At 37.8% G+C, this 26,194-nt stretch overlaps 1 protein-coding gene across 11 annotated transcripts in view; it reads left to right on the forward strand.

Annotated features, from left to right (window-relative positions):
- The first annotated feature begins 2,692 nt into the window (after window positions 1–2,692).
- LOC127788503 (probable phosphoinositide phosphatase SAC9) overlaps window positions 2,693–26,194 on the forward strand; it is a 49,946-nt gene continuing 26,444 nt past the window's right edge. The window contains exons 1-5 of one of the 11 annotated variants that reach the window (XM_052316862.1): window positions 2,693–2,849; window positions 4,162–4,307; window positions 11,441–11,540; window positions 12,015–12,122; window positions 25,356–25,954. In XM_052316862.1, coding sequence (XP_052172822.1) covers window positions 12,116–12,122; window positions 25,356–25,954 — 606 coding nt within the window. In that variant the 5' untranslated portion in view covers window positions 2,693–2,849; window positions 4,162–4,307; window positions 11,441–11,540; window positions 12,015–12,115. Of the gene's footprint in view, window positions 2,850–3,037; window positions 3,343–3,420; window positions 3,438–4,161; window positions 4,308–11,440; window positions 11,541–12,014; window positions 12,123–25,355; window positions 25,955–26,194 lie in introns of those variants that run through there. The other 10 variants (XM_052316861.1, XM_052316854.1, XM_052316856.1 and 7 more) reach the window with 10 other exon arrangements.

Raw genomic sequence — 26,194 nt, forward strand, 5'->3', positions numbered from 1 at the left:
GTTCATATATTTTGTTTAACTTAGGTCGAATGCTTAATCTGAATTTATTTAAATCCAACCCAACTAATTGTGGGTTCAATCTATTTGACTAGCTTTCGGCAAACCAATATCTATGCCCATATCATTTGGGTTTATTTAAATCCAACCAAATATGTGTATTGTTGTATTTATTCGATTTTCGTCCAAAATTAATATTGAACTGAACAAGATAAAAAATTAAGGTGGTATTCTTTTTGTGTTTCAGTTTTTTATTTTTAATTTTATATTTTAAGTGTCTATTTTAAGATTGTTAAGAGTACGTTATTTTTGTCATTTTTAATTTTAATATTTTTAGTCTATGTTAATTAAAAACACCCAAAACATTAAATAGTTATTTTGAGTTTTTTTTTATTTTTAAAATAATAAAATAAACGCGATTCAATGTTTTGAAAAATTAAAAACAAAGAGAATGTAATTTAATTTTTCTAATTTTTTTAGATTGAATATTAAATTTAACTTATTTAGTCTTGCATCGGATTGGATTTTTTTCGCTCTAGTCCGATCCATTTTTTGGGTCCAAATGCGACATTTAAACACCCATGTATAATAATTTACAATTTTTAAAATTAATTTATAATTATACAAGTAATTGTGGGCTGGGCTTTGGCATTGCTTGGACGCCGCCTTGAAGTTGACTGACAAATAATAGTTTTATTTAAAGCGATTGAAAAAGATTTGGGCTGGCCATACGTGGCTAGGTTCAATGAATCCAATCCAATCCAATCAAATCAAATTTTGTTAGAAAAGTTACCTTGAGATCTCACGTGATCTAAATTATTTGTATCGACGTGTGTTCTCAGATTATGCGCTTCACTCGTAGAGTTTATGAGTTTGATGCGTCAATAATCTTTAAACGAAGTCAATTTTATGGTAAAATTAAAGTTCTATTGAATCAAAATTAGGTTGTTTTTCGGACAAAACCTAATTTTGCTGATAAATAAAGTATACTCTGAGATGTTATTTTTTTGGCCTCAAAAAGAAAAAAAATCTAACAATCAAAATGATTATAAAAGTTAAAAATTATTTGTCGCCCTTATATTTATAATGGGGTTAGGATCGAATTGATCGCTGAGTCATCTAATTTACATCTCCTGTTAATATCGTGGAATCAAAAAATGAGAACGCTCGTAAATGTGCATTAATAAAAAAAATAAAAATTAGGTCATGGGTGAATTTGGTAATTTTGATGCAAATTTTATAGAATATTGTGATTGATTTAATATTTTAATATTTTATGTTATTTAAATTTTTTTAAATTAATAAACGAAGTTATTTTTAAATAGTTACATGTATTTTATTCATAAAATATAAGATTGTAATAATCATGTTATTAACTAATATTAAATTTTTTATAAAATTATAAATATATATATTAAAATATATTTATATTTATTTATAGAATCTTACGATTTTACAATCTAATTTTACGGTTCAATTTTATGGCCCTCGTTCGTTCCCATTGCAAAATTTATAGTTAACAATTTTGATGTTAATTAAGTTAAATTATATTAAATAAAATGTTAATTACGTTAAATAAATAACTAAATTTAACTAAAATAAAATTAAGTAACTCATAAAAATTAAAATTGACAAAAAGAAGACAGAGAAAAATGGTAGCTACACCGGTAACATAAAGGTGATATAATTTCATGGCGAAGTTGGTAAAAAATTGCGATAATGAATAATAATTTAAATTTGTTCTCAAATGATAACATTACAACAATGCGGATTGAGAGAGCATATCTTGTTTAATTTTTGTTTTAGTTTAATTTAACTTAATTAGGTTTTTATTTACACAATTTAGATTAATTAAGTAATGACATTTATAATGGGGAGTCTCCACACAAAAAATTAAATTACACAAACTTCTAAAATCATTTTTAAATCACACAAATATTTAATTTTAATATTTTAATGGGGCTTGACTCAACTTGCCAAAAAAAAAAAAAAAAAGCCTTTCACATACTCAAAGACAAACAAATTTCGTTTAAAATTGAACAATTCTTTGGCTAAGATTGTCTTTTATTATTAAGTGATAAGTTAAATTATAATTTATGATTACTTCCTATAATCTAGCGATTAATTCTAATATTGATAAATTTTAGATAAACCTTTATCCTAAATTTAAAAAAAAATAATCTTACACTTAAGACTAATTTTTTTAAAATTCAATCAGTATAATTATTCACAAACATAGTTTAATAAGAAGATTAATTATAATCAAAATATTACAAATAAAAAAATATGTCAATTTAAAAAAATTAAAAGCAAGATCGAGGGATGTTAGTTAAAGTTAATTATATGTCTAATTTCAATATCAAAATTATAATTAATTTGAATTTGAGGTAATATATAACTTCAATCAATCTACCTAAACTCTCAACCTTAGAGATCTCTAATAATGATATAAAGAAAGTGGATGGATAGGAGGAGTTTGAGAGAGGGACTTCAAGTTTGAAAATACATTATGGGACGGCCGAATTAACCGAGAAACTCACTTTTGATACCACAATGTACCGAGATAAGGGCAAAAGTGACTGGGCAAAAGTGACTTTCCAGTCACTTGACCCGAACAGTTGACGGGCCAAATATCGCGATCCTTACCTAGCAGTGGGGTCAAATACGGGCGGGGTCCGGTCTTAAAATGGGTCAGCAGGACCGTTCCGACCCAATATTTTGGTCCGACACCCAATATTTCGGACCGATCTCCTTCTCTGGTTGCCTCCATTGCCGACCTTCATCATCGCAGCTTCCATATCGTCCGCCGACTCCAGCCCAGTGCCGTCGCCGTCGCCTCCATTGCTGATCGGGTATATCTCTCTACAATACCCATTTTTAAATTTTTATAACCAATCTGTAGCTTACCTGCAATTTTGGATTTTATGATCATTATTTGCATATTTATGTTTACCAATACTATGTTTCTGCAATATTATTTGCAATTTTGGATTTTGTGACTAGTTTCTGCATATTTATGTTTACCAATACTATGTTTCATTTTTCTTAGGGATATGACTTTAGCATTCCCCCAGCTTTGTGGTGAGGTCTGAAATTGAAGATTAGGTTCTCTGTATTTGTATTAGGATTTTTTTATTATGAGAATAGGGTTTTCCGTGGTTCACTTGTGACTCCCAAATTTGATTGATAGATTACCCAAATTTGATTTCATAGTATCAGAGCCAGCAATCCTTCTGGCTGATTCCTTCCCTTCCGATTATCTCATATAAACTTACCGGTCCCTACGATTATGGCAGATAATACCTCTTCCTCTGAGCAAGCTGGAACAAGTTTGCTTTGGTGATGGTATTCTCTGTTTACCTCTTTGTATTATTATCTTCTTATTCCCACAAGAGTTGCTTCCTTGATGCAAATGCATTGCAGAAGATAATTGAAAGCAAGTGAGAAGATAATTTTAAATTTATTTCGTTAATTGAAAACAAGTTTTCTTTGATGATGTTTGTGATTAGCTTCTTCTTACCTGATGGAGGTTTCTTATATTTGCATCTTAAAATAATTGTTTGATTAATTTAAAGAATGTAAATTTATTGGTAATAATCTAAATTAAGGAAATAAACAAGTAAGAAGATAACTGAAAAGATCTATGAAAATGTCTTATAAAGATGGTTATCAGTTTCCTAAGTTATAAAATAACTATTTTCTACATGTTTTCTAATTTTCTAAAGTAGAAAAATATTTATGTATTTCACATCTAAACACGTTTTACAAAATTTCCATGGAAAAGGAAAATTAGAGTTGAAATTAAAAATTTGAAGATGAAAAAATACGAAAATGTTCTCTATAAATAAACTGCCCCTAATTGTCTGAAACTAGGATTAGTCAATTGTGGTTGGTTTTCCATGTAAAAATCATAATTTAGATGTCTCCTCATGTAGCAGTTTTGTAATAGTAGTAATGGGTACAAAACAAATTGCATCCTTGAAGTGCATTTCTATACCTGATCTGAATAAATAGCTCATGGGGACAAGAAGTAAAAATGTTTATTAATTTGATTAGCACAAAAGAGTAGCGTCATCTACTACCTGTAGTAAAAGAAAGAGGCAGTGTATATTTTTCTCTCACATGCTTCCATTATTTCCGTGCTCCTCCTTTTACGAGTTCCAGATCCTACATCTCTTCTTCTCCTTCCAGAAAATCCTATGCAGTGCACCGGCAGCCAAAACATACAACCCACATCGAGGCCACCAATCACATCCAGTATGACTGACAACAATACTAAGATATTGAGTAAGCTTTTCACAATTTATGAGGTTAGCTTACATGTTATATTTTGCATCATTCACTTTATTAAGTTCCACATGGGTAGGCTTAATCTCAAATCTAATTTTGAGTCTTAAAGATCAGTTCCTTCAATAGAAGTTAGTCCGAGAAAATTTAATTTTATGTTTTTTTTTTTTTTATATTTTTGGTGTAAATAAAATGTTACTGGTGCCTTCCTTATTGCACTATATAATTTTATGTGGTGACTTCATATTGCATGACAAGTGTTTGATGGAATGCATGAAAAGAATCACATGAAATAAGTGAAGAACAATTTTCAATTATTAAAGTTCAAAATGGATGTATAGGAATGAGAATTTTTATTTTCATTGTAGAAACTCTAGTTTGTTGATTGGATTTGATATTTGATACTGCATATTGGATTTGATGATCTCACCAATAGAGCAAATAAAAGAAAACTTAACTTGTCAAATGCTGATTCACTAGGAAATATACTGGAAATAATTGCTCCTTGAACAATATGTGCTCAGTTGTGTTGGAAAAAAAGGGGAAACAAAGGGTTGAGAATTATCCTGATACTGGCTGAGGCATTTGGCTCTAAACTTTCTATCATTTGAAGATAAACACTAGTTGATTGGTGTTTGTGGTTGAAAAGTGTCTGCTGAATGAATATAACTTCTGTATCAACATATCATGTTAGCTGAGAGAAGTTTAAGGGGCAATTGCTTCTATGTGCTCGTAATAGTAATGTCCGAAGTTTAAAGATCAAAATATATTTAATGTGTATTTGGAAAAAAAAAAAAGGACAGCCAGGTGTTTGTAATAGCAATTTCCTTGGGCAAGCAAGATGCAATTGGCACCAGTCATCTGCCAAGACAGTCTATATCTGTCACTACGAAACCAACTAGAAGATAAAAATTGACTCTTAAGGAGGCGTCATCACTTATCATCCCTATGAGGCCTTTTAAGGAATTTATCTTCTAATGAAGGGAGAGAAATGAAGGCTATGTCTAGAATTAGGATTTGTCAATGAATGAGAAAATGATGCAAAGTAAAATTTTGTGTGCTTTTATGTTGTGATCATAAGTATTTTTATTTTCCTTTCCTTTTTCCTCCATAAATCCATGTTCCACCCATTTTGAAAGGAAACTTATAGCAATTTTCTAACAAAATGTGCTTGCACATGTTATTCCTGATTGAACAAAACTGAAAACAGCTGATTGAAGCAACATTGGAAGAATACTTGATTAGAGAGGAAGAAAAAAAAAAGCTTACTTAATGAAATGAAAAACTGCTTCAATATCTTATTGAGCATACAAATGGGGTATATATACAAGAATTCTTCTACAACATCTCCTAAAAAGCAGGAAAATTGAATATTTTTAAAGGATAAATTTTATCACTAAAGCTGGACTTATCACTTGAAATCAACTGCCTCCTTTTTCTTAGGAACTTGCCTCTTTATTAGTTTAATTTTTTGAATCTTCCCTTATCTTCAACCAACCTTATCTCTTGGACTCATCTGTATTCAAATTTATCTCCAACCAACCTTATCTCTTGGTCTCATCCGTATTCAAACTTTTTGATTTGATATTCCAACACTAATTGCACTATGGAAACATGATTATTAGACTCTGAAGAACAACTCAATCTGCTAGAAAGATGGATGAACTCATGCTCACATATTGGATGTGTATTTATGTGAAAATAGCCTATTAGAGGAACACTCAACAATTAAAAAGCATGTTGATTGGGGATATAAAATGATTTAAAATGTAACTGCAATTTCTTTTGGACTTATTAATTTTTGCTTGAATCTTGTATGTAAATTTATTCAGTTTGTGTTGGATAATTTTTTGCAAGTTCACTTACTTTTTAATAAAAAATTGGCACTTGCATTGTCCATGCACATTCACTAGTTTTGGCAATTGGATTCACATGAACTACTCTAGTAAACTTGATTTTGAACTGAGGATACCAGATGCCAGACCAAAAACAAGCTCAATAAATTTTGGTGGATGACTAGATTTCATATGCAATGAAGTTTACAGTTGATGGTTTTGATTAGATAGGTCCATGTGCCTAGCGGGAAGAATTACTTTTTCTTGTCACTAGATGAGTATACAAAATAGTGATATCTCTCTCTCTTATCCTAAAAGCCAATTTTTGGAGTTTGCATGACCTTATTTTGGCGGTTTTTATCTCTAAATGCTTTAGGTTTTTTCCATGAAAGCAAGGAAACTTGTATAAGTTGCGTGCATGCACACACCCACGCGCGCACACATGTAGGTGTATCTTGAAAAAAGATGTGGAGATAGAAAGAAGCTTGAGTAATTGAAGTAAGTGGAGGTGATATAATCTAGTATGTCCTTTCTCATCTCTTGTGCATATATTTATGCTACTATCATGTACCTAGGGTTTGAATTGGCAGGCAGAAGGAATCGATAGAGCTAAGTCCAAGAACAAAGGGAATTAGGGGGAGATTGGACAGAAATGGGGAAGAATTTAGAGAGAAATGAGGGAGAGTAGCAGACAGAAACGAGAGGGAGATTGGAGAGAAATTTAGAGAGAGAAATGAGAATTTCATTCAATTAATTCAAGCATAATTCCATCTGATTACAGTAGCCCTTTATATAGGCATATTTGATTGCATAACCATCCCCATGCTTATAACTAATTGCTAAAATATCTCCTAACAATTATCATAAGCCTATTACTATATTACTCCTTTAATGCTCATTGGGTTATGACAATTCCTCCATCCTTGAGAGAGTTCTTGTCCCCAAGAACTTGTAGCAAATAGCCATTGTTTCATCCAATTCCAGCCTTTTCTATTTGGTTTATTCTCCTTTCTTTCATTCTCCTTCTAGGCTGCTTCTTCTTCGTTCTTAGGTTCTCATCAACTGGAACAAAAATTATGATCATTACAGTCAAGGTTGCATCTACCTCCAAAGAGTAACAAACCATTTCCCTTGGGTTTGCAATAGCTATCAAATTAAGATTGCTGGTACACACAGTCTGAGGATCCACTATGATGCCAAAGCTTGTTGTTAGAGTTCATTTGTACTAGATTAAGGTTTGTAATGTGAGGGAAATATTATGTTGTATTTCTTCGGTTATTTCTTCTAGAAGTTAGGTTTGACCAAGTTGTCGTAACTGCCAATTTTGGGCAGTCGGTCAGGTAAATCTCCCGCCCTCTATGGTTTATAAATAGAGGCCGAGAGTTAGACTTTTGGGTATGCTTTCTATTGTGGTTTTTCAAGCTGTCTTGGGGTGAGATTGTGCAGTGAGGAAGAGTGAATATCTTTCTGGTATACAACTCTATATAGCTTTCAAATTTATAGGCTAGGTGAGAGTTGGGTTTGAGTGCACTTGTAATCTTGTATTGATATTCAAGATAATGGAGAAAGTAGGGGCGAAAGCCAAGCTGGATGTAGGTATTTCATTGAGATCGAACCAAGGTAAATCTTGTGTGTGTTGTGCAGTTCTTGGTTGGTTCTTGATTGTATTCCGATTGCTATTCATTTGCAAATTAGAGAGAGTTTGTTGGGTGAGTTTGAGTGATTGAGTGATCATATGAAAAGGTGAGATCTAGGTTAACACCTGTTAATACGTCCACATTAAGGGCCTTCAATGAATTTAGTTGCTCCTTGTCGTAGGTAGTAGCTGAAACTTGCAACCCTAAAGCCTTCAACTGATGTTTATTATGAAATTCACCCATCAAACTGGTTATCACATATGTTTCCCTCCTCTCTCCATCTTCAAAAATGACAACAACACGGTGACACCATTTAGGATCAACAAGACTTCCTCCTACTGGTGCGGTCTTCCTTTTATCCTTCCCAGCTGTCTCCTGCTCGCTACCATACACCCTAGATTCATCGTTCGCAATTTTCTCCTCTAATGGTGTCCCAGAGTCCCTCCATAGGAAGGAATGCACAAGTTCCATAGGTTCCTCAATGGTTGAAACATGGTTTCCATCCCAACCTTCATCACTAATATGATTTGTAGCCAAATTATTTGAGGAAACCATCCTCTTATCCGAACTATCAAAGGCATGAAGGCCAACCTTATAGTAGTTCTCATTCGCAATCTAATTTGTAGACTGATCCTCAACCAAATTTTCCCTTAACAAGTTTACTTCAGTTCCAGCACTCTCTTCCTTAATATTGACTGGATTTTCATTTGGATCCTCCTGATTCCATGCAAACAATTCAACAACTCCTTCTTCCTTGTGTTTGCTGGAATTTCCCTCTATATGAACTTATTTTTCAACAATATCAAATTGTCCTTTTGCCTTTGCTGCCCTCTCAATCTGTTCATTACAGATACCCTTTGGATGATGCCATTTACCACCAATATCATAATTGATGTTGCATTCCTCCTTCTTGATAATTCTACTGAAACCGATATACTTCTTCCACTCCACATTGGAAATAGGCAGTGAATCCGCTTCTTGCCTTCTCCTTTGGCTACTCCATTTTAAGGAAGTCTCATTTGTTAAAACTTCTGCGATAATTATCGAAGAATTATGTAGGAAAGCTGTAATGATTCTTCTTAGTTAGTATCATCGCAAACTCCTGCAACTGCTTATGTAACATACGACTGAATTTCTTGCTTGTATCATGTACCACACTTTTTGTTTCCTTATCCAATTGGCCGATCCCCTTCTCAAACTTCTTTTCCCACGCCTGAGGCTTCTGGCCAAACTCCTCATGTTTCCTGTTGTTTTCAGTTGAAAATGCAAACTTCTTCTGCTGCCATTGAAACTCCATTTGTTTCATGCATGATCTGCTCCCCATGATCGACTTCTCACCAATAGAACTTTACAAAGACCATGGAGTAGGAGTTTTGTACATTCTTCTGTTTTGCCTGTTGTAACAGTTCCAATACTCGCCTCAAATGCAATTCAATAACCGAAGAACACCCGCTTTACTTCGCCTCCCTACTTCAAACAAAGTTAACCAAATTTCAAAGCCTAAATCAACCTCTTGTTCCCTTTACTCACAACCTCAAGCGCCAACAATCAATGAGCTAGATAAGTTGGAAGAATTCACTTCTCAAATGGAATCCGCCTCTGAGTTTACTTCCCGTATGTCTTTGCTTCACAGTAGCTACCGTTCACCTTCGTAAATCATCTTCATAAATCACCATTGTTCACCACTGCTCTAAAAGTCAATCAACCTTCCAGATCGCCAGAATTTTGCTAGATCGCCAGAATTCAACACTGGAATAGCCTAGGCTGCTTGCCTTCCTTAAGCAGTTGTGATGCAACCAACAAAATTCTCTGGAATTAAGAATCGATGGTTGCAGTAGCTTATGATTTGGCTCCCAAATCTGCTGAATCCATTTCACCCTTCCACCTCGAGCAGCAATGGCTCAATTAAATCTGCAGAGAGTCGTCAACTCTACTGCAATCTTTTGAGAACTCAATTGACTCTGATGAATCAACTACACTGAATCGCCAAAATCGCCTGTGGAGTTAATCACGTCGGCCAGCAATAACCCTTAAAATCAGATTGGAAGCTCAACCTATTTGTCGTCAATCCAGATTTGCAATAGCTGCAACCCACCCAATCATTGTCCATTGGCCGCTACCACTGTCCAATGGTCAAAGGACCACCTGCTCCACTGTCACTTCTTTAGTTTGCCTGGATGGCCGGAATCGGCTCTGCTCGCGATTGTTGCGGATTCAACGATCGCCTCCCCACCGATTCCTCCTTCTCACCCAATCACCGCCAATCTTCACAATTCGCTTCAACTACGCCACTCTTATTTGCCTTAAATTTCGGAATCGCTACTACATCGACTCGGAAAAATAGCAACATATCAACTTGTTGCTCCGCCTTCAATAATCGAACCTTTTACTTTTCTTACACAATCGAGGTCGCCTTCCTTGATCGGACAACACTTTTGAATTTTTCAAACCGAGAGCCACTCCTCCGTCGGACTAATTTAGTTCGCTCCACCACATTCACACCTATTGTAATTGATCGACTCAGTTGTTCGATCAATTCTACCGTTGCTTTTGGTTTTCGTGGTGGTCTTCAAATTCCGAGAACCAATCCTCCTTGCGTTGGACAACAGCCATCGATTTCCGTCGGAAATTAATCAACAAAAAAGTCGCTGAGGAATGATGCTCTGATACCAATTGTCATGTTCCTAGGGTTTGAATTGGCAGCCAGAAGGAATTGATAGAGCTAAGTCCAAGAATAGAGGGAATTAGGGGGAGATTGGATAGAAATGGGGAAGAATTTAGAGAGAAATGAGGGAGAGTAGCAGACAGAAACAAGAGGGAGATTGGAGAGAAATCTAGAGAGAGAGATAAAAATTTCATTCAATCAATTCAAGCATAATTCCATCTGATTACAGTAGCCCTTTATATAGGCATATCTGATTGCATAACCACCCCCATGCTTCTAACTAATTGCTAAACTATCTCCTAACAATTATCATAATCCTATTACTATATTACCCCTTTAATGCTCCTTGAGTCATGACAACTACTTGTGCTGCTGTGCATGCATGATACATGCCATAAATTGTGTTGAGTTGAGGAACTATTTTGACAGTTTCTATAAAACAAATAACTTATTTACTGAAGACTTATTATATGAAATGTGTGGAATTACAAATTTGTAGGTAGGTATACAAAAATCTGACTGGATTCACTAACACAAAAATGGGTTTTGACTTTTATAAGAATATAGATGTTTGTGTGTGTGTGTATATATTATACTTCTACATATATTTTGCTCCTAGTCCTTGAAATTTAACATTGTCTTTATTTCCCCTCCTTTTACATGGATCATCATTGTTATATTCATGCTCTATGTTTTTCTTGAAACCTTACATTGTCTAAGCTATGTTAGCATCTTTATCTATTTGTGCTTTAGTTTCTTGTTTAGGGGCAATGAAGTTGGAAGGGGGATTAATAGGAAACAAAAATGAATTTCTTTTGTCCTTGTGTTGCCCTAGCATGAGAGATCTTGTTTGGTGAAAGTCTCAACTACTGATTGAATTTGTAGTAGTTTTCTGTTGGGAGGTCTTTTAGCAAGCGTCAGCTGCTTATTGAATTTGTTTGGTATATTAATTTAATCATTTTACATTTGAACTTATTCTTTGCCTCTTTTTATGTTTTTTTTTGGGTATTTAAATGCAGACTATTGGTTGGCTTCATCAGGGAGTGTGAATATCAAACTATTGGTTGTTTTCATCACAAACTATTAAAACAATTTATTGAGAGAGCATGGAATCACCTGGTGAGCCTCTTCAAATTTGAATGATTCTCCTATCCCTATTTGTATATCCTCCTTTCTACCTCTTCTTCCCTCCCTAGTTTACAATGAGAAGAGCAATAATAAAGGGATGTGGCAGAATATTATGTGTGATAAGATTTTGCAGCTTGACATTTCTTTTGTCTCATCATCAGTGAATGCATGTGTTTTGTTGGATGGTAAATTTCATGAGGTAAGGCAGTATTGAGGCATGTTATGTTCAGGTATTATGCTCTCAAGCTAATAATTGGAAGCAGGAAATAGAATGTGATTTAGTTCTTCCGAAACCCATGTTTGGGTAGTAAGTTTGAGATAAGCTGTGAAAGAGCTTCCATAATCATCTTTTTTGGGAGTGCTTATTATTGAGTGGGTTGGTATTTGGTTAATTTGCTAAGTTTAGTAAATCTGCCAATCTATCATAAGTTGGTATCTTAATATTGGAGTATTATAATACCACAGGTAACCCACTCAACATGGTAGCTGAAGTTGACATTTGGGCTTATGGGATCAAGATATACACCCAATACATTTCCAGTAAACTATTGATGCGGTATTGAGTTATGACAAGTATGCTCCAAAATCTTTATATAAGAATCCTAATGTAGTAACTTGATTGTAAAGGCTTTCCAAGTGCTAAATTTATCATTTGTATTGACAACAGTAGGTGGGTATTAATTAGTGGTTGCCAAATTTAGAAAGCTCAGCTGGAGCCAAAATGCCATGCCCCGCCCCAACAGAGTGCATTACCATGACCCTTCATGTCATATAGCACAAAGCACAAATATAACCCTATTACCCATAATAAATCCCATAGTCCATTGACGAACAAGCTTAATCTGTTAGGGCCTTACTTAACTACTAAATATTCATAACTTAGCCCAAATCTTCCTTACAGTATGCATTAATGACCGTTTCAAAACAAGATACATAGCAATGGCTGTATGAACATAATTGGTGCTGAGCATCCTAACCTATTGCTCCACTTGTAGTGTCTGTGGTAACAATAACCATATGAGCTGTCAAGCTTAATCAGAAATGCATGCATGTGATGTGCTCATGTACTGTTGGAAGATATCGAGATCCACAAATTGTCATTATAGATATGGTGGATTCTTTCCAACTATTAGGATGTGATTATGTTTCCTAAATCATTGTTGTATATATAGTTTCCTTGTATGTTATGTAGAGTATTTCTTTTTTTCCTTTCTTAGACTTTCCTATAAGTGTATTCTTGTCACGGAACCGAGGTCGGCCCAGGCCAATTTTGCTGCAGATTTATTTACTTTCGTTGTTTCTCTTTATTGTTTAATTGTAATTCTCTTTTCCAGTTGTTAGTTAGTTAGAAGGAATGTCCAGGTGTAAAGGTGGCTAGGATAAGACAAAATAGTTTGTTATGGGGGTTATGATCTGCTGTGGTAGCACCCTAGAACAAGCTATATAAGCTCAGACTTTCCTTGTAAGAGATTATCGATTATCAAGAAAGAACTCAATCCTTACTGTCTCAACTTCTCTCACACTCTCTTTCTCTCGTTCTCTTCCAATCTCTCCCTTTCCTCCCACAATTTTTCAGCTATCTCTTCCAATACACATTGAATTAGAAGGATTATTATTGTCACATTCCATAACTGTGACATTTGGTATCAGAGCCTCGTTCCTGGCAGTGGAGTAACATCGTGAGAGAGATGGCCGAAGGGACTCGCATGAAGAATATGGAGTCACAACTCCAGTAAGTCACTTTGACCATGGGAGAGTTCCAGCATCGCGTGGATCGTTTGGAACAGGGATCTGAGAAGAATTACGAGGCGATTGGGGGACTAGAGCGTAGGCTCGAAGGTGGTTTGAATCAGATGAGGGAAAATATCAACCAGATGAGAGAGGAGATGGGGAATCAGCTTTAGCGGTTCATGCTAATGTTCACCCAGCAAAACCAGGTAAGAATTTCCCTTGACTTCCCTCCTAGAAATAGAACAAAACCTATTTTACATAATGAAAGGATGAACCGGGGAAATGGTGCTTCGGAGATTGAGGTTGAGTAGGATGATGAGATCGAAACGGAAACAAGGAGGGGATGGGAGGACAGATTTACTCCACCTCAACCAGGATTTCCCATGCCACGAATGAAGATTCTGGTATTTGAGGGAGCTAATCCCAGGTGGTGGATTAGGAAGTGTGAGCGGATGTTCGAATGGTATAATGTGCCAGCAGAAATAAGGGTGGCCTTAGTTGCTGCCTACTTTGATGATATGGTAGATGCATGGTTCCAAGGGTGGACCTGAACTAGGGAGAATTATACTTGGAGGGAATTCTCAAAAAAGCTATGTGAAAGGTTCGGGGAGAGGACCATGTCAGACACTATAGAGGAATTCAATAAGTTAAGGCAAGCTGGAAACGTTGGGTCTTACTTGAGACGTTTTGAGGAGTTGAGGTCGTTGATGAGTAATAATGACCCTCACCTGTTGGAAGCCTACTTTGTTTCTAGCTTCCTTAGCGGCCTCAATGAGGATTTGCGGCCAATGGTAAAAATGATAAGGTCTCGAACAATGGAACAAGCAGCGGAGAGTGCCAAGTTGCAGGAGTTGGTGGTTGAAGCTCTTATGAAAAAACAGAGACAACAACAGAAAGTGACATCCGGGGGAAATTGGCAGCAAAGGGACTTATAGAGACCCGATTAAAGGAAATATAGGGGGGAGAAATGTTGGTGGTCCGTATCAACGGGGATGAATTGAGGAGCCTAAGAGGCAATCAGGCGCATGTTACAAGTGCGGTGATAGGTACTATCGTGGGTACCAATGTGTCACGATCTTGGGTATTATAGGGGCAAAACTGTAATTGAGTAACAATTATAGTTAGGGGGTATCTTTGTAATTTGGTTACAACACATGGGTCTTGTTATTCTGTTATTTCCCTTTTTGTCTTGTAGTTTAGTTGGTTAGAGAGTTTTGTTTGGTAGCTAAGTGAGGTTGGCTATATACATATTGCCTCAGCTGTAGGAAGGATATGCAAAATTTGAATGAATTCTTAATTCTCATTTCTCTCTAAGACTCTCTCCGATCTCCCTCAAGTTCTTCCCCTTTCTCTCAATATCTCTCCCTCTTCCTACTGATTTTCCCCCTCCTACAATTCTGATTTCTTCTCCCAATTCCTATCACAACCTTAACTAACCCTAGGGTTGTGACACAATGTAAACGCCAACTATTGCTGCTGGAAGGAGATAGAGATGGTGAACTGGAGGTGGAAGGAGGAGAAGAAGTAGAAGATCTCAGGGAAATTAGAGGGGAGGATGACGGAGAAATATCCCTCCATGCCCTTAAGGGAATCACCAACAACAAGATAATTAAGGTTGAAAGGAAGGTGAAGGAGGGCAGTTTGTCAGTTTTGATTGACAGTGGAAGCACACATAGTTTCCTTGATGATAACATTGCTAGGAAGCTAAAATGCTAACTCACTGGAACACCGCCCTTGAGTGTGGTCGTTGCTAATGGGAATCGGGTGTTGAGCAACTCTACTTGCCTGGGATTCATATGGGAAATGCAGGAAGAAAAATTCAAGGCAGACCTCAGGTTGTTGCAGCTAGGAGGGTGTGATGTGGTGTTAGGAGTGGATTGGATGAAAGGGGTGAGCCCCATAAGCTTTGATTTCAACCGTATGGAAGTCTCATTTGAAAAAGAAGGGAGAAGAATGACTCTTACAAGTGGGCAAGAGGTTGCTACCTGCAAGATGATTATGGGTAAGAGGCTGCAAAGAGTCCTCAAGAGCAAATGGAGCCAGTTCACATAGCTGTTTTCCATTGTGGAAGTGGAGGAGAGTCCTAAGGGGGAAGGGCTCGAGGAGCTACAACTCACTATCAGCCACCGGCAAAAAGGTGCTGACCAGGTATGCACGCTACCCTTTATTGATGAATTGTTGGCAGAATTTAAGAACCTCTTTGTGGAACCAAAGACCCTTCCTCCTAACTGAACTTTAGACCATGCCATTAACCTAAAACTGAATGTGGAGCCAGTCAATGTTAGGTCATACCGTTATGCCCCCGTTCAAAAAACTGAAATCAAAAGGATGGTAAAAGAAATGATGAACCAATCCTTCATTAGACCAAGCCAAATCCCCTTTGCTTCTCCCATTCCGTTGGTAAAGAAAAAAGATGGTTCTTGGCGCTTTTGTGTAGATTATTGCCAACTTAGCTCTCTAACCATCAAAGATAAATTTCCCATGCCCCTTGTTGAAAACCTTATGGATGAGCTACACCAAGCCAAATTCTTTTCCAAATTGGATTTGCACTCGGGCTATCACCAAATAAGGATGAAGCCCGAGGATATCCACAAAACGGCCTTTCGAACTCACCATGGCCATTTTGAGTTCTTGGTGATGCCCTTTGGACTCACCAATGCCCCAACCACTTTCCAATCTCTAATGAACCGGATATTTGAACCCTATCTAAGAAAATTCATCCTTATGTTCTTTGATGACATCCTTGTATATAACCCCACTTTGGACCAACACCTTATCCACCTAAGAACCACTTTTGAGGTCCTTAGAAGAAACCAACCATTCATCAAAAGATCTAAGTGTGCATTCGACGCCAGGACCAAGTGGAATACTTGGGACACTTAATTTTGGAGAAAGGGATCAGTACCAACCCAAGAAAGGTGGAAGCTATGCTTAGTTGGCCAAAACCCACTACAATAGGAGCTCTTAGGGGATTTTTAGGGTTTAATGGTTACTACCGCAGGTTTGTTAAAGGATATGGGGTCATGAGCAAACCACTTACAAACTTATTAAAAAGGGAAACTTCCTGTGGGGGTTGGAGGCAGACTCTGCTTTTGAGGAACTGAAGATGGCAACGAGTAGGGTACCCACATTAGGGTTGTTGGACTTCAACAAGCCTTTTGTGCTTGAGACGGATGCTTATAAGGTTGGGATTGGGGTAGTTTTGATGCAAGATGGCAGGCCATGGCTTTTCTAAGCCAAGCCCTCAATCCTAAACACCTCGGACTGAGTATCTATGAGAAGGAATTCTTGGCTGTCCTAATGGTTGTGGAAAAACGGCGCCATTATTTGGAGGCGGGAAGGTTTATAATCAAGACGAATCATGAGTCTTTCAAGTTCTTGCTCCAACAAAAACTTCAAACTCAACTCCAAAAGAAAGGGATGGCCAAGCTAATGGGGTTGGATTACTCTATTCAATATAAGAAAGGAAAGGAGAACTTAGCAGCAGATGCCTTATCTAGATGCCAAGAGGAAGCAAGTGCAGCCGTTTTGACTGTTGTTATCCCCGAATGGTGCAAGGAGGTGGTGGACAGCTATGAGGGAGATGACCATATTAAAAGCCTGCTGGAAAAACTGGCTTTGGGAAACAGGGAGGCAGAAGGATATATGATGGTGGATGGTCTGTTGAGGCATAAAGGTAAGATAGTAATAGGCCACAAGGAGGAGCTTAAGAGGAAAATTTTGCAATCCCTTCATGAGTCCACTTTAGGGGGACATTCAGGCATCCAAAATACCTACTTGAGGGTGTGACAGCTATTCCACTGGCCTGGGCTTAGGGTGACAGTCAAGGATTTTGTTTTGGGGTGTGATACTTGTAAGAGGTGCAAACATGAGAATGTGGCGTACCCAAGGCTGCTGCAACCCCTACCCATCCCAGAACAATCATGGACAAGTGTGTCCATGGATTTCATTGAAGGGCTACTAAAATTTGAGGGCAAAGATTGTGTAATGGTGGTTGTAGACAGGCTGACTAAGTTTGCACACTTTGTGGGGTTAGCACACCCTTACACAACCCAAGAAGTGGCTAGGGCATTCACTGACCGGGTAGTAGCGATGCATGGGGTTCCTAAGACTATCATATCAGATTGGGATGAGATCTTTACCAGCCACTTTTGGAGGGAGTTGATGAAGAACATGGGCATGGAACTCAAACCTTTAAACTGCTTATCATCCCCAATCAGATGGGCAGATAGAAAGGGTGAACCAAAGCCTCGAAACCTACCTTCGATGCATGTGTTTGTTGCAACCCAAGAGTTGGCATAGGTGGTTAGCTCTAGCACAATGGTGGTATAATTCCAACCACCATGCATCTATAAAGATGTCTCCCTTTGAAGCTGTATTTAGGTTTAAACCTCCTATCTTACCAGCCATTGAAGAGTGTACCTCAGCTACAGCAGTTGAGGAGTATTTCCAGCAAAGGAGAGGGGTGTTACAACAACTCAAGTAGGAGTTGGCATCAGCCCAAAACCGGACGAAACAATATGCCGATAGGAGGAGGAGTGATCAAGAATTTGAAATGGGAGAAAATGTTTACCTACGGCTGAGATACCCTCATCTTAAGTCTATTTCCCAATGACCAGTCTTTAAACTCAGCCCTAAATACTTTGGCCCTTTCCCCATAACGGCTAGGGTAGGCAAGGTGGCTTACTGTTTGCAACTTCTCGAAGGATCCAACATCCATCTGATCTTTCATGTTTCCTTACTAAAGAAGACAACTGGACAGGAACAAGTGAACCCGAGGTTATCTGTGTTACCCAGGGGGAAGGAAGTCATGAAGGAGCCAGAGGCTCTATTGGACAGAAGAGTCATTTACCACCAAAGGGTCCCTCTTATTCAAGTGCTAGTCAGATGGCAAGGAGGATCTATGGGGGAGGACACCTGAGAATACCTTCCCCAGCTACTACAACAATTCCCCAGGACAACTAGCCTCTTAAACATTTCTTGAGGACAAGAAATTGCTGAAGGGAGGGGTATTGTCACAGAACCGAGGTTGGCCTAGACCAATTTTGCTGCAGATTTATTTACTTTCACTGTTTCTTTTTCTCTTTATTGTTTAATTGTAATTCTCTTTTCCAGTTAGTTAGTTAGTTAGAAGGAATGTCCAGGTGTAAAAGTGGCTAGGATAGAACAAAATAGTTTGTTATGGGGGTTATGATCTGCTATGACAGCACCCTAGAACAAGCTATATAAGCTTAGACTTTCCTTGTAAGAGATTATCGATTATCAAGAAAGAACTCAATCCTTACTCTCTCAACTTCTCTCACACTTTCTTTCTCTCGTTCTCTTCCAATCTCTCCCTTTCCTCCCACAATTCTTCAGCTATCTCTTCCAATACACATCGAATTAGAAGAATTATTATTGTCACATTCCATAACTGTGACAATTCTCTTCTCTATTAATAGGGCATGTATTCTATGGATTAATATATGATTTTAGATTGAGAATTTTTCCTGCTTGGTTTCTCTAATTTCTACATGGTATCAGAGCAAAACCTAAGGAAATTCTAAAATTGTTTTTTGTTTTTCCCTCGACCTTCATTGCCTGTTCTTTGCTGTGTCCTTCCAGTAGTCATTCCCTTTGTTTGCCTTTTGCTTCTTCTCGATTATTTCCAGAATGTCGGAAATCATAGAGGCTACATCTTCCACGCTAGCAAAGGAGACGGTGTTGACTGTACTTGCAGTTGGAGGTGCATCTCCTGGCGAGTTACCCAACATGCATCCATTATATCGATTGGATGGTAGCAATTACCTCCAATGGTCTCAACTGGTGAGGACCTTTTTGAAGGGAAGGGGGAAGATCTCTCACCTTATTGGAACAACTCCCAAGTCATCAGATCCTTTGTTTACAGGTTGGGACATTGAAGATTCCATGTTAATGTCATGGTTGTGGGCATCAATGCAGCCCGAGATAAGTAAAAATTACGTGTTTTTATCTACAACTAGGGATATATGGGAGATGGTAAAAAGGACATACTCTAAGGTGCAAGATGCATCTGTTGTTTATGAGATCAAGACCAAAATTCGTAGCACAAGACAAGGGGCTATGAGTGTGACGGAATACTATAACAAAATGAATGGTTTTTGGCTTGAGTTAGATCACTACCACGACATTAAGCTGGTGTATGGTGAAGATACTATCATTATAACCTCTATTCTTGAAAGGGATAAAATAGTAGAATTTTTGGTTAGGCTCAACATTGATTTTGATCAAGTTAGAGCACAAATCCTTAGCCGCAACAAACTGCCATCCTTAAATGAGACCTACTTCATAGTTCGGAGTGAAGAACATAGAAGGATTGCCATGCTTAGTGATAATCATATGGAGGGTTTTGCTATGATTTCTAACAGAATGCAGGGGGCATGGCCTAAATCATCCCACGGCGAGGAGCATTCTTCAGTGAAACAAGGTAGGGATAGCTTGTGGTGTTCATTTTGCAAGAAACCTAGACACACGCGAGACATGCTTTCGATTGCATGGAAAAGAAGCAGTCTTGAACAAGATGGGAGGTGGACCCAAGGAGACTAGTAAGTTGCAGTCCAAACAACCCACAAGAGCCTACCTAACCACTAACGAAGGAGAAAATACTGCTGGGAGAGAGGAGGTTATGGACTCCACTGCTTCGGGAAGACTGAAACTTGAGGACATCAGCAAGGAAATCAGTAAGTTGTAGTCTTTCTTGTAGAATCTTCAAGGAGATTCATGCTTCTTAGCCAGGAAGGTGGCAATGCCGCTCAGTCTGTTGGGTATGAGAACACCCGGTGTTCCGACACCAGAAGATGCGCTGCTAAGAAAAGAATCGGAGGATAGGGGCGAATCCGAGACAATGCAGCTAAGTCTGACTTAAGGTTTTGGGGAAGGGACGGTATAAATCCGGCTTGAGGAGGGGATAAGCAGCTAATGCTAATATAGTCAAGAGTTTTATGCGCGGGGTGGCATTGTCCGGATACGGGCAATGAAAGCAGTCAAGGCAATGCACCTCACTCTTTCAAGGAGATTGAGATCTCTCGGCTAAAGTAAAGTGAGAGGAGGGTTGGGCTTTCTTTGCAGAAGAGTCGACGGAGGAAGCCTTATATGACTTCCGTAGAAAGTGATTGGTGGGCGTGGAAATTCTGCTTTTGCAGTTGATGTTGAAGTTTCATAGCTAGCAAGACTAAAAGCAAAGAGCACAGTGCTAGAGCCAACAGGCATTAAGGAAAAGAGTGTTAGAAGAGCCAAAATGCTAAAGTAAAGCACAGTGCGAAGGAATTCAGGTATGTGCCTAAATTTTGAGAGTTTTATTGCCTCTAAAATACCTAGGAATGAGTTATGGATCTTGGATTCTAGAACAACTGATCATATGACTCCAAACCTACATTTTTTTGAGACAAATGAACCCTTGAACAGTTTTAGAAATATTACAGTAGCCAATGGCCACCTTGTTCCTATTGTTGGGCATGATAAAGTGAGTCTTACCCCTAATTTCTAAGTGCAACAAGTTCTTTATGTTCCTTGCCTTTCTACCAATCTTCTTTCAGTCTATAAATTAACCCAAGACCTAAATTGTCGTGTGATCTTTTCACCCCATGATTGTGTTTCAAGACTTGACAATGGGGAGGACGAGGCACGCAAGGGGCTATACTTCTTGCAGTAGCAGCAACCCTATGATTTCTCTGCAGGAGAACAGTCGATTCTCTCCCATGTGTCTCAATTCGATTCCAACAAAGAGGATGTATGGCTTAATCATTTTCGACTTGGGCATCCTCCTTTTCCTTTATTGAAATCTATGTTTCCTATCCTCTTTCATGGTCTTAATGTTAGCAATTTTCATTGTGATGTATGTGAAATATCCAAACATCATAGAGTTCCCTATGCTATTAGTCACAAATTATCCTTGTTCCTTTTTCATTGGTGCATTCTGATGTATCCCCCTCAAAAACTTTCAATTGTTCGAGGGCTAGATGGTTTGTGTCTTTCATCGATGATTGCACTCGCATGACTTGGGTCTACTTATTAAAGGAAAAATCTACTTATTAAAGGAAAAATCAGCCCTTAGTAGTGTCTTGCAATCTTTTAATATGATGATCCTTAACCAATTTGGAGTCTCCATTCAAAAATTCAGAACGGACAATGCTCGAGATTATTTTAATCAAACCCTAAATCATTTTTTTCAGCAAAGAGGCATTCTCCACGAATCCTCTTATGTTGACACCCCTCAGCAATGGGGTTGCTGAGGAAAAGATGAGGCATCTTCTCAATGTGACTCAGGCTCTTTTGCATCAGAGTTTTGTTCCTTGAAAATTTTTGGGGTGAGGCAGTGCTTATTGCTACTCACCTGATTAATCGGGTCCCCTCTCGAGTAATTGGCAATGTTAGTCCTTTTCACTGTCTCACCACTCATTTTCCACATCTTACTCTCCATTCACCTCTTTCCCTTAAAGTCTTTGGGTGTGTAGCCTTTGTGCATGTCTCTAAGCAACACTAGGACAAATTTGATCCTCGAGCCCTTCGTTGTGTTTTCTTGGGATATTTTTCCACTCAGAAGGGATACAAATGCTACTATCTTTCTACTTGGAAAATATTATCTCTAAGGATGTCACCTTTGTTGAAAACCAAGCTTTCTTTCGTCCTTCTGCTTCTGGTCACCAAGGGGAGAGTCTAGGTGGTGACTAGGTCTTGCCCATGTTGGAATCAATTTTTCAGCCATCCCCATCTTCCACTCAATCTAATGGTACCTCTGATTCCCTGCCCACTGCCATTGATTCATCTTTTCCCACTTGTTCCTCTCCTATTCATCTTAACTCAAGCTCAGCTCCTACAAGGGTAACATCCCAAGAGATACCTCCATTAATTTTGGATTCTCCTACAAGGTTCAGAGGGTCACCTTATGTATATAAAAGAAGGAATCAGCCTACTCAGTGTGCTCAACAAGAACCAACTTCCTCTCCACAGTCAGGTATGGAATTCTCTCAGTCAATTAAACCTTCACCTACTATTGATCACACTGACTTAGACCTACCTATTGTCATTAGAAAGGGAGTTAGAAGCTGTCCTAAACACCTTATAGCCAACTGGATTTCCTATCATCACTTGTCTCCTAAGCATAAATGTTTCATCTCTTCCCTTCACTCTATAGTCATTCCTAAGACTTTGGACGAGGCATTAAAAGATCAGAATTGAGTATATGCTATGCAAGAAGAAATGAGGGCCCTAGAGAAAAATCATACATGGGACTTGGTGCCCAAACCAAAGGGGGTGCAACCTGTGGGCTGTAGGTGGGTATTCAATGTTAAGTATAATGCTGATGGCACTTTACAAAGATATAAAGTAAGGTTGGTAGCCAAAGGATATACTCAAACCTATGCATTGATTATTTGGAGACTTTTGCACTAGTGGCAACAATGAATACTGTAAGAATCCTTCTATCCTTATCCAGTTGTTATGGTTGGCAATTGATGCAATTGGATGTTAAAAATGCTTTCTTGCATGGTAATCTAGAAGAGAAAGTCTTTATGGAACCACCCCTGGGGTTTAATAAGGGTGTTGCAGGGCAGGTTTGCAAGTTGAAGAAAGCTCTTTATGGATTGAAACAGTCTCCAAGGGCTTGGTTTGACAGCTTTTTGAAGGCTATGAAATCTATGGGGTACAAGCAAAGTAAGGGAGATCATACCTTCTTTATCAAGCACTCACAGAAAGGTAGTTTGACTGCTTTGTTGGTATATGTAGATGATATCATTGTTACAGGAAATGACATTGAGGAGCAACAACTAAAGAAAGATCTAGCTCGCGAATTTGATATCAAAGATCTGGGTAAGCTCAAATATTTTTGGGGGATAAAAGTGGCCTACTCTAAAGATGGTATTTTTCTTTCTTAAAGGAAATATGCCATGGATCTGCTGAAGGAAATAGGGATGCTTGGTGGTTGGACAACATGCACTCCTGTAGAGAGCCTAATCTAAAATTGGGAAATTCTGATAACCCGGCTATGAAGAAAGGAAGGTATCAGCAATTAGTGGGATGACTGATTTACTTATCTCACACTAGGCCTGATATCGCATTTGCAATTAGCTTGGTGAGTTAGTTTATGTATAATCCCACTGAGGAGCATATGCAAGCGGTGAGAAGAATGCTATGCTACCTTAAAGTCACTCCTGGAAAAGGCTTGTTGTTCAGACCGTGAAAGGAAATGGAAGTGGTAGGATATACGAATGCTGAGTATGGGGGCTCATTGGTAGATATGAGGTCAACTACAGGATACTGTGTCTTTCTTGGGGGTAACTTGGTGCCTTGGAGAAGTAAAAAATAGAATGTGGTGGCCCGGTTTAGTGCAGATGTTGAGTTTAGAGCGATGGCTTTAGGTCTATGTGAGCTACCATGGCTAAAGATAGTGCATGGAGATTTGAGGATATCTTGTAATGGATCTATGAAGTTGTGTTGCGACAATCAGTCTGCTATCAGCATTGCACACAATCCTGTACAACATGGCATGACCAAACATCTGGAGATTGATCATCATTTTATTAAAGAAAAATTGGAATCCAAGGAAGTTTGCATACCCTTTGTCACTTCAGCAAATCAGATTGCAGATGTATTAAAAAAATTTGTGCCTATTAAGAGGCTTAAAGCACTTATAAGCAAGCTGGAAATGATAGATATTCATTCACCAGTCACTAGCTTGAGGGGGAGTGTTGGAAGATATCGAGATCCACAAGCTGTTATTACAGATATGGTGGATTCTTTCCAACTGTTAGGATGTGATTATGTTTCCTAAATCATTGTTGTACATATAGTTTCCTTGTATGTTATGTAGAATATATTTTTTTTTTCCTTTCTTAGACTTTCCTGTAAGTGTATTCTCTTCTTTATTAATAGGGCATGTATTCTATGGATTGATATATGATTTTAGATTGAGAATTTCTCCTGCTTGGTTTCACTAATTTCTACATGTGCCAATGATGCAACACGGAATTACATGCTATTTTTGAATTCAGACATCTAGGCTAGCCTATGGCCTATAGAAACTTTTAGTTCAATGCCTCCTCAAGGCAATCCACCTGTATATGAGGCCTTACATGACTGAAAGTGCAACAAGAAATGGTCATATATCATTTATGCAATCAATTAATGCAAAATAATACAATAACGTATAGTAGCATGTGATTTGCAACATGTAACAACAATAGGCATGAAATTCTTACCATTCTTTAAACCCAGCTGTTTGCTGTCAAAGTCTGTTTCTGGCAAGCCTGTCTGCTCCATTCTGGAACACTAGGGGCTCTGTTTAGTTGTGGAAAACTGCCCCAGTTTTCCTGGAAATTACTCCAGAGAAAAAGGAAAATTAGAAAACTTGTTCAAATGCAAAAATTTGCCAATTGGAAAATGGAGATTTGGAAAACACCCGGTTTTCCGAAATTGAACTAATCTTGGAAAACTACTAAGATGAGTTTTCTAAGTTTCCCTTGTTAGCTTGGAGTTTTAGAAAACGTGGTTTTTTTAAATTTTTCCACAAATCATCTTCATCTCATTCTCTTAACACAAGTTACATAAAAAAAATTAAAACATCTTTCTTTTTTTGAACACATGTTCTAATTTCCTAGATTGGAAATTAGTTTCTGTATTTTTAACATTTGAATGTGTTCTAGAAAATGAAAACTAGAGATTTTATAGAAAATTGGAGATAGAAACCTGGAAATCATTTCCACAACTAAACAGCCCCCTACTGTCCTCAATTACCTTTGTATGCAATTAGCAATGAGACCAAAACAACATCATCTGGTTCCTATTTTTGTGTACTCTTCATCATGTAACTATTCCTTTCTTTTTGGTTGAGCTTTCTTTGATCTTCACAAAGTTACAGCCTCTCCCATATCTTTCAACTTATATTCTTCTTTCTCATAGCTTCTTTACTTGTGAAACATCTTCTGTTTTTTGTCACTAGTGAAGCAAGATGTGATTTCCTGACTTAGACTTTGTTTTGGCATCAACTTTAGAGTACTTATGATATGCATATGTTATGCTTGCTATTTTCTTTTCACGTAGGTGTTTGATGTTTTGTTGCAGCCAATCAATTCCGGGACACATCTGTTGTTGTGGTTACACTGGATTCTGGTGAAACTTATATTGTTTCCAGCTTGTCTTCTAGAAGTGACACGCAGGTGATTTATGTTGACCCAACAACTGGAGCACTTCGCTATTGTGGGACACTGGGTTATGATGTCTTTAGCTCCCAAAGTGAAGCTTTAGATTATGTCACCAATGGATCAAAATGGCTTTGCAAGAGTGTAACTTATGCCAGGGCAATATTGGGATATGCAGCCCTGGGCAGTTTTGGGTTACTTCTTATTGCTACAAGGGTGACTCCTAGCATTCCAAATTTGCCTGGTGGAGGGACTGTATACACTGTGACTGAGACCCAATGGATCAAAATTCCACTTCAGAATCCTCAACCCCAGGGCAAAGCTGAAATGAAGAATGTTCAAGAATTGACAGAGCTTGATATTGATGGAAAGCACTACTTTTGTGAAATCAGGGACGTTACTAGGCCTTTTCCAAGCCGTATGCCTTTGCATCAGCCTGACCATGAGTTTGTCTGGAATGGGTGGTTTTCAACGCCTTTCAAAAATATTGGTCTGCCACAGCATTGTGTCATTCTTCTGCAGGTTTTGGTTTTTCTTCCTATCTTAAGTTATTCTTTTACTGGATTAATGCATCTTGAGAACTGGCCTGGTGGCTTCTCTATAAATGATCTGTTGCGGTCACTCTGTGTGTTGATTATTACCTTGCAATGATAATTGTTTTCAATCATTAATTTGAGTTTTTGTACTGCATTAATTTGCATTTTTATGCTCAAAACATATCTTGATGTATAATTTTCTGAGAGAGGAGTTATGTATTCATGG

Source organism: Diospyros lotus, chromosome 13 (genome assembly GCF_014633365.1).
Source record: "Diospyros lotus cultivar Yz01 chromosome 13, ASM1463336v1, whole genome shotgun sequence".
In the NCBI taxonomy this organism is placed as follows: domain Eukaryota; kingdom Viridiplantae; phylum Streptophyta; class Magnoliopsida; order Ericales; family Ebenaceae; genus Diospyros; species Diospyros lotus.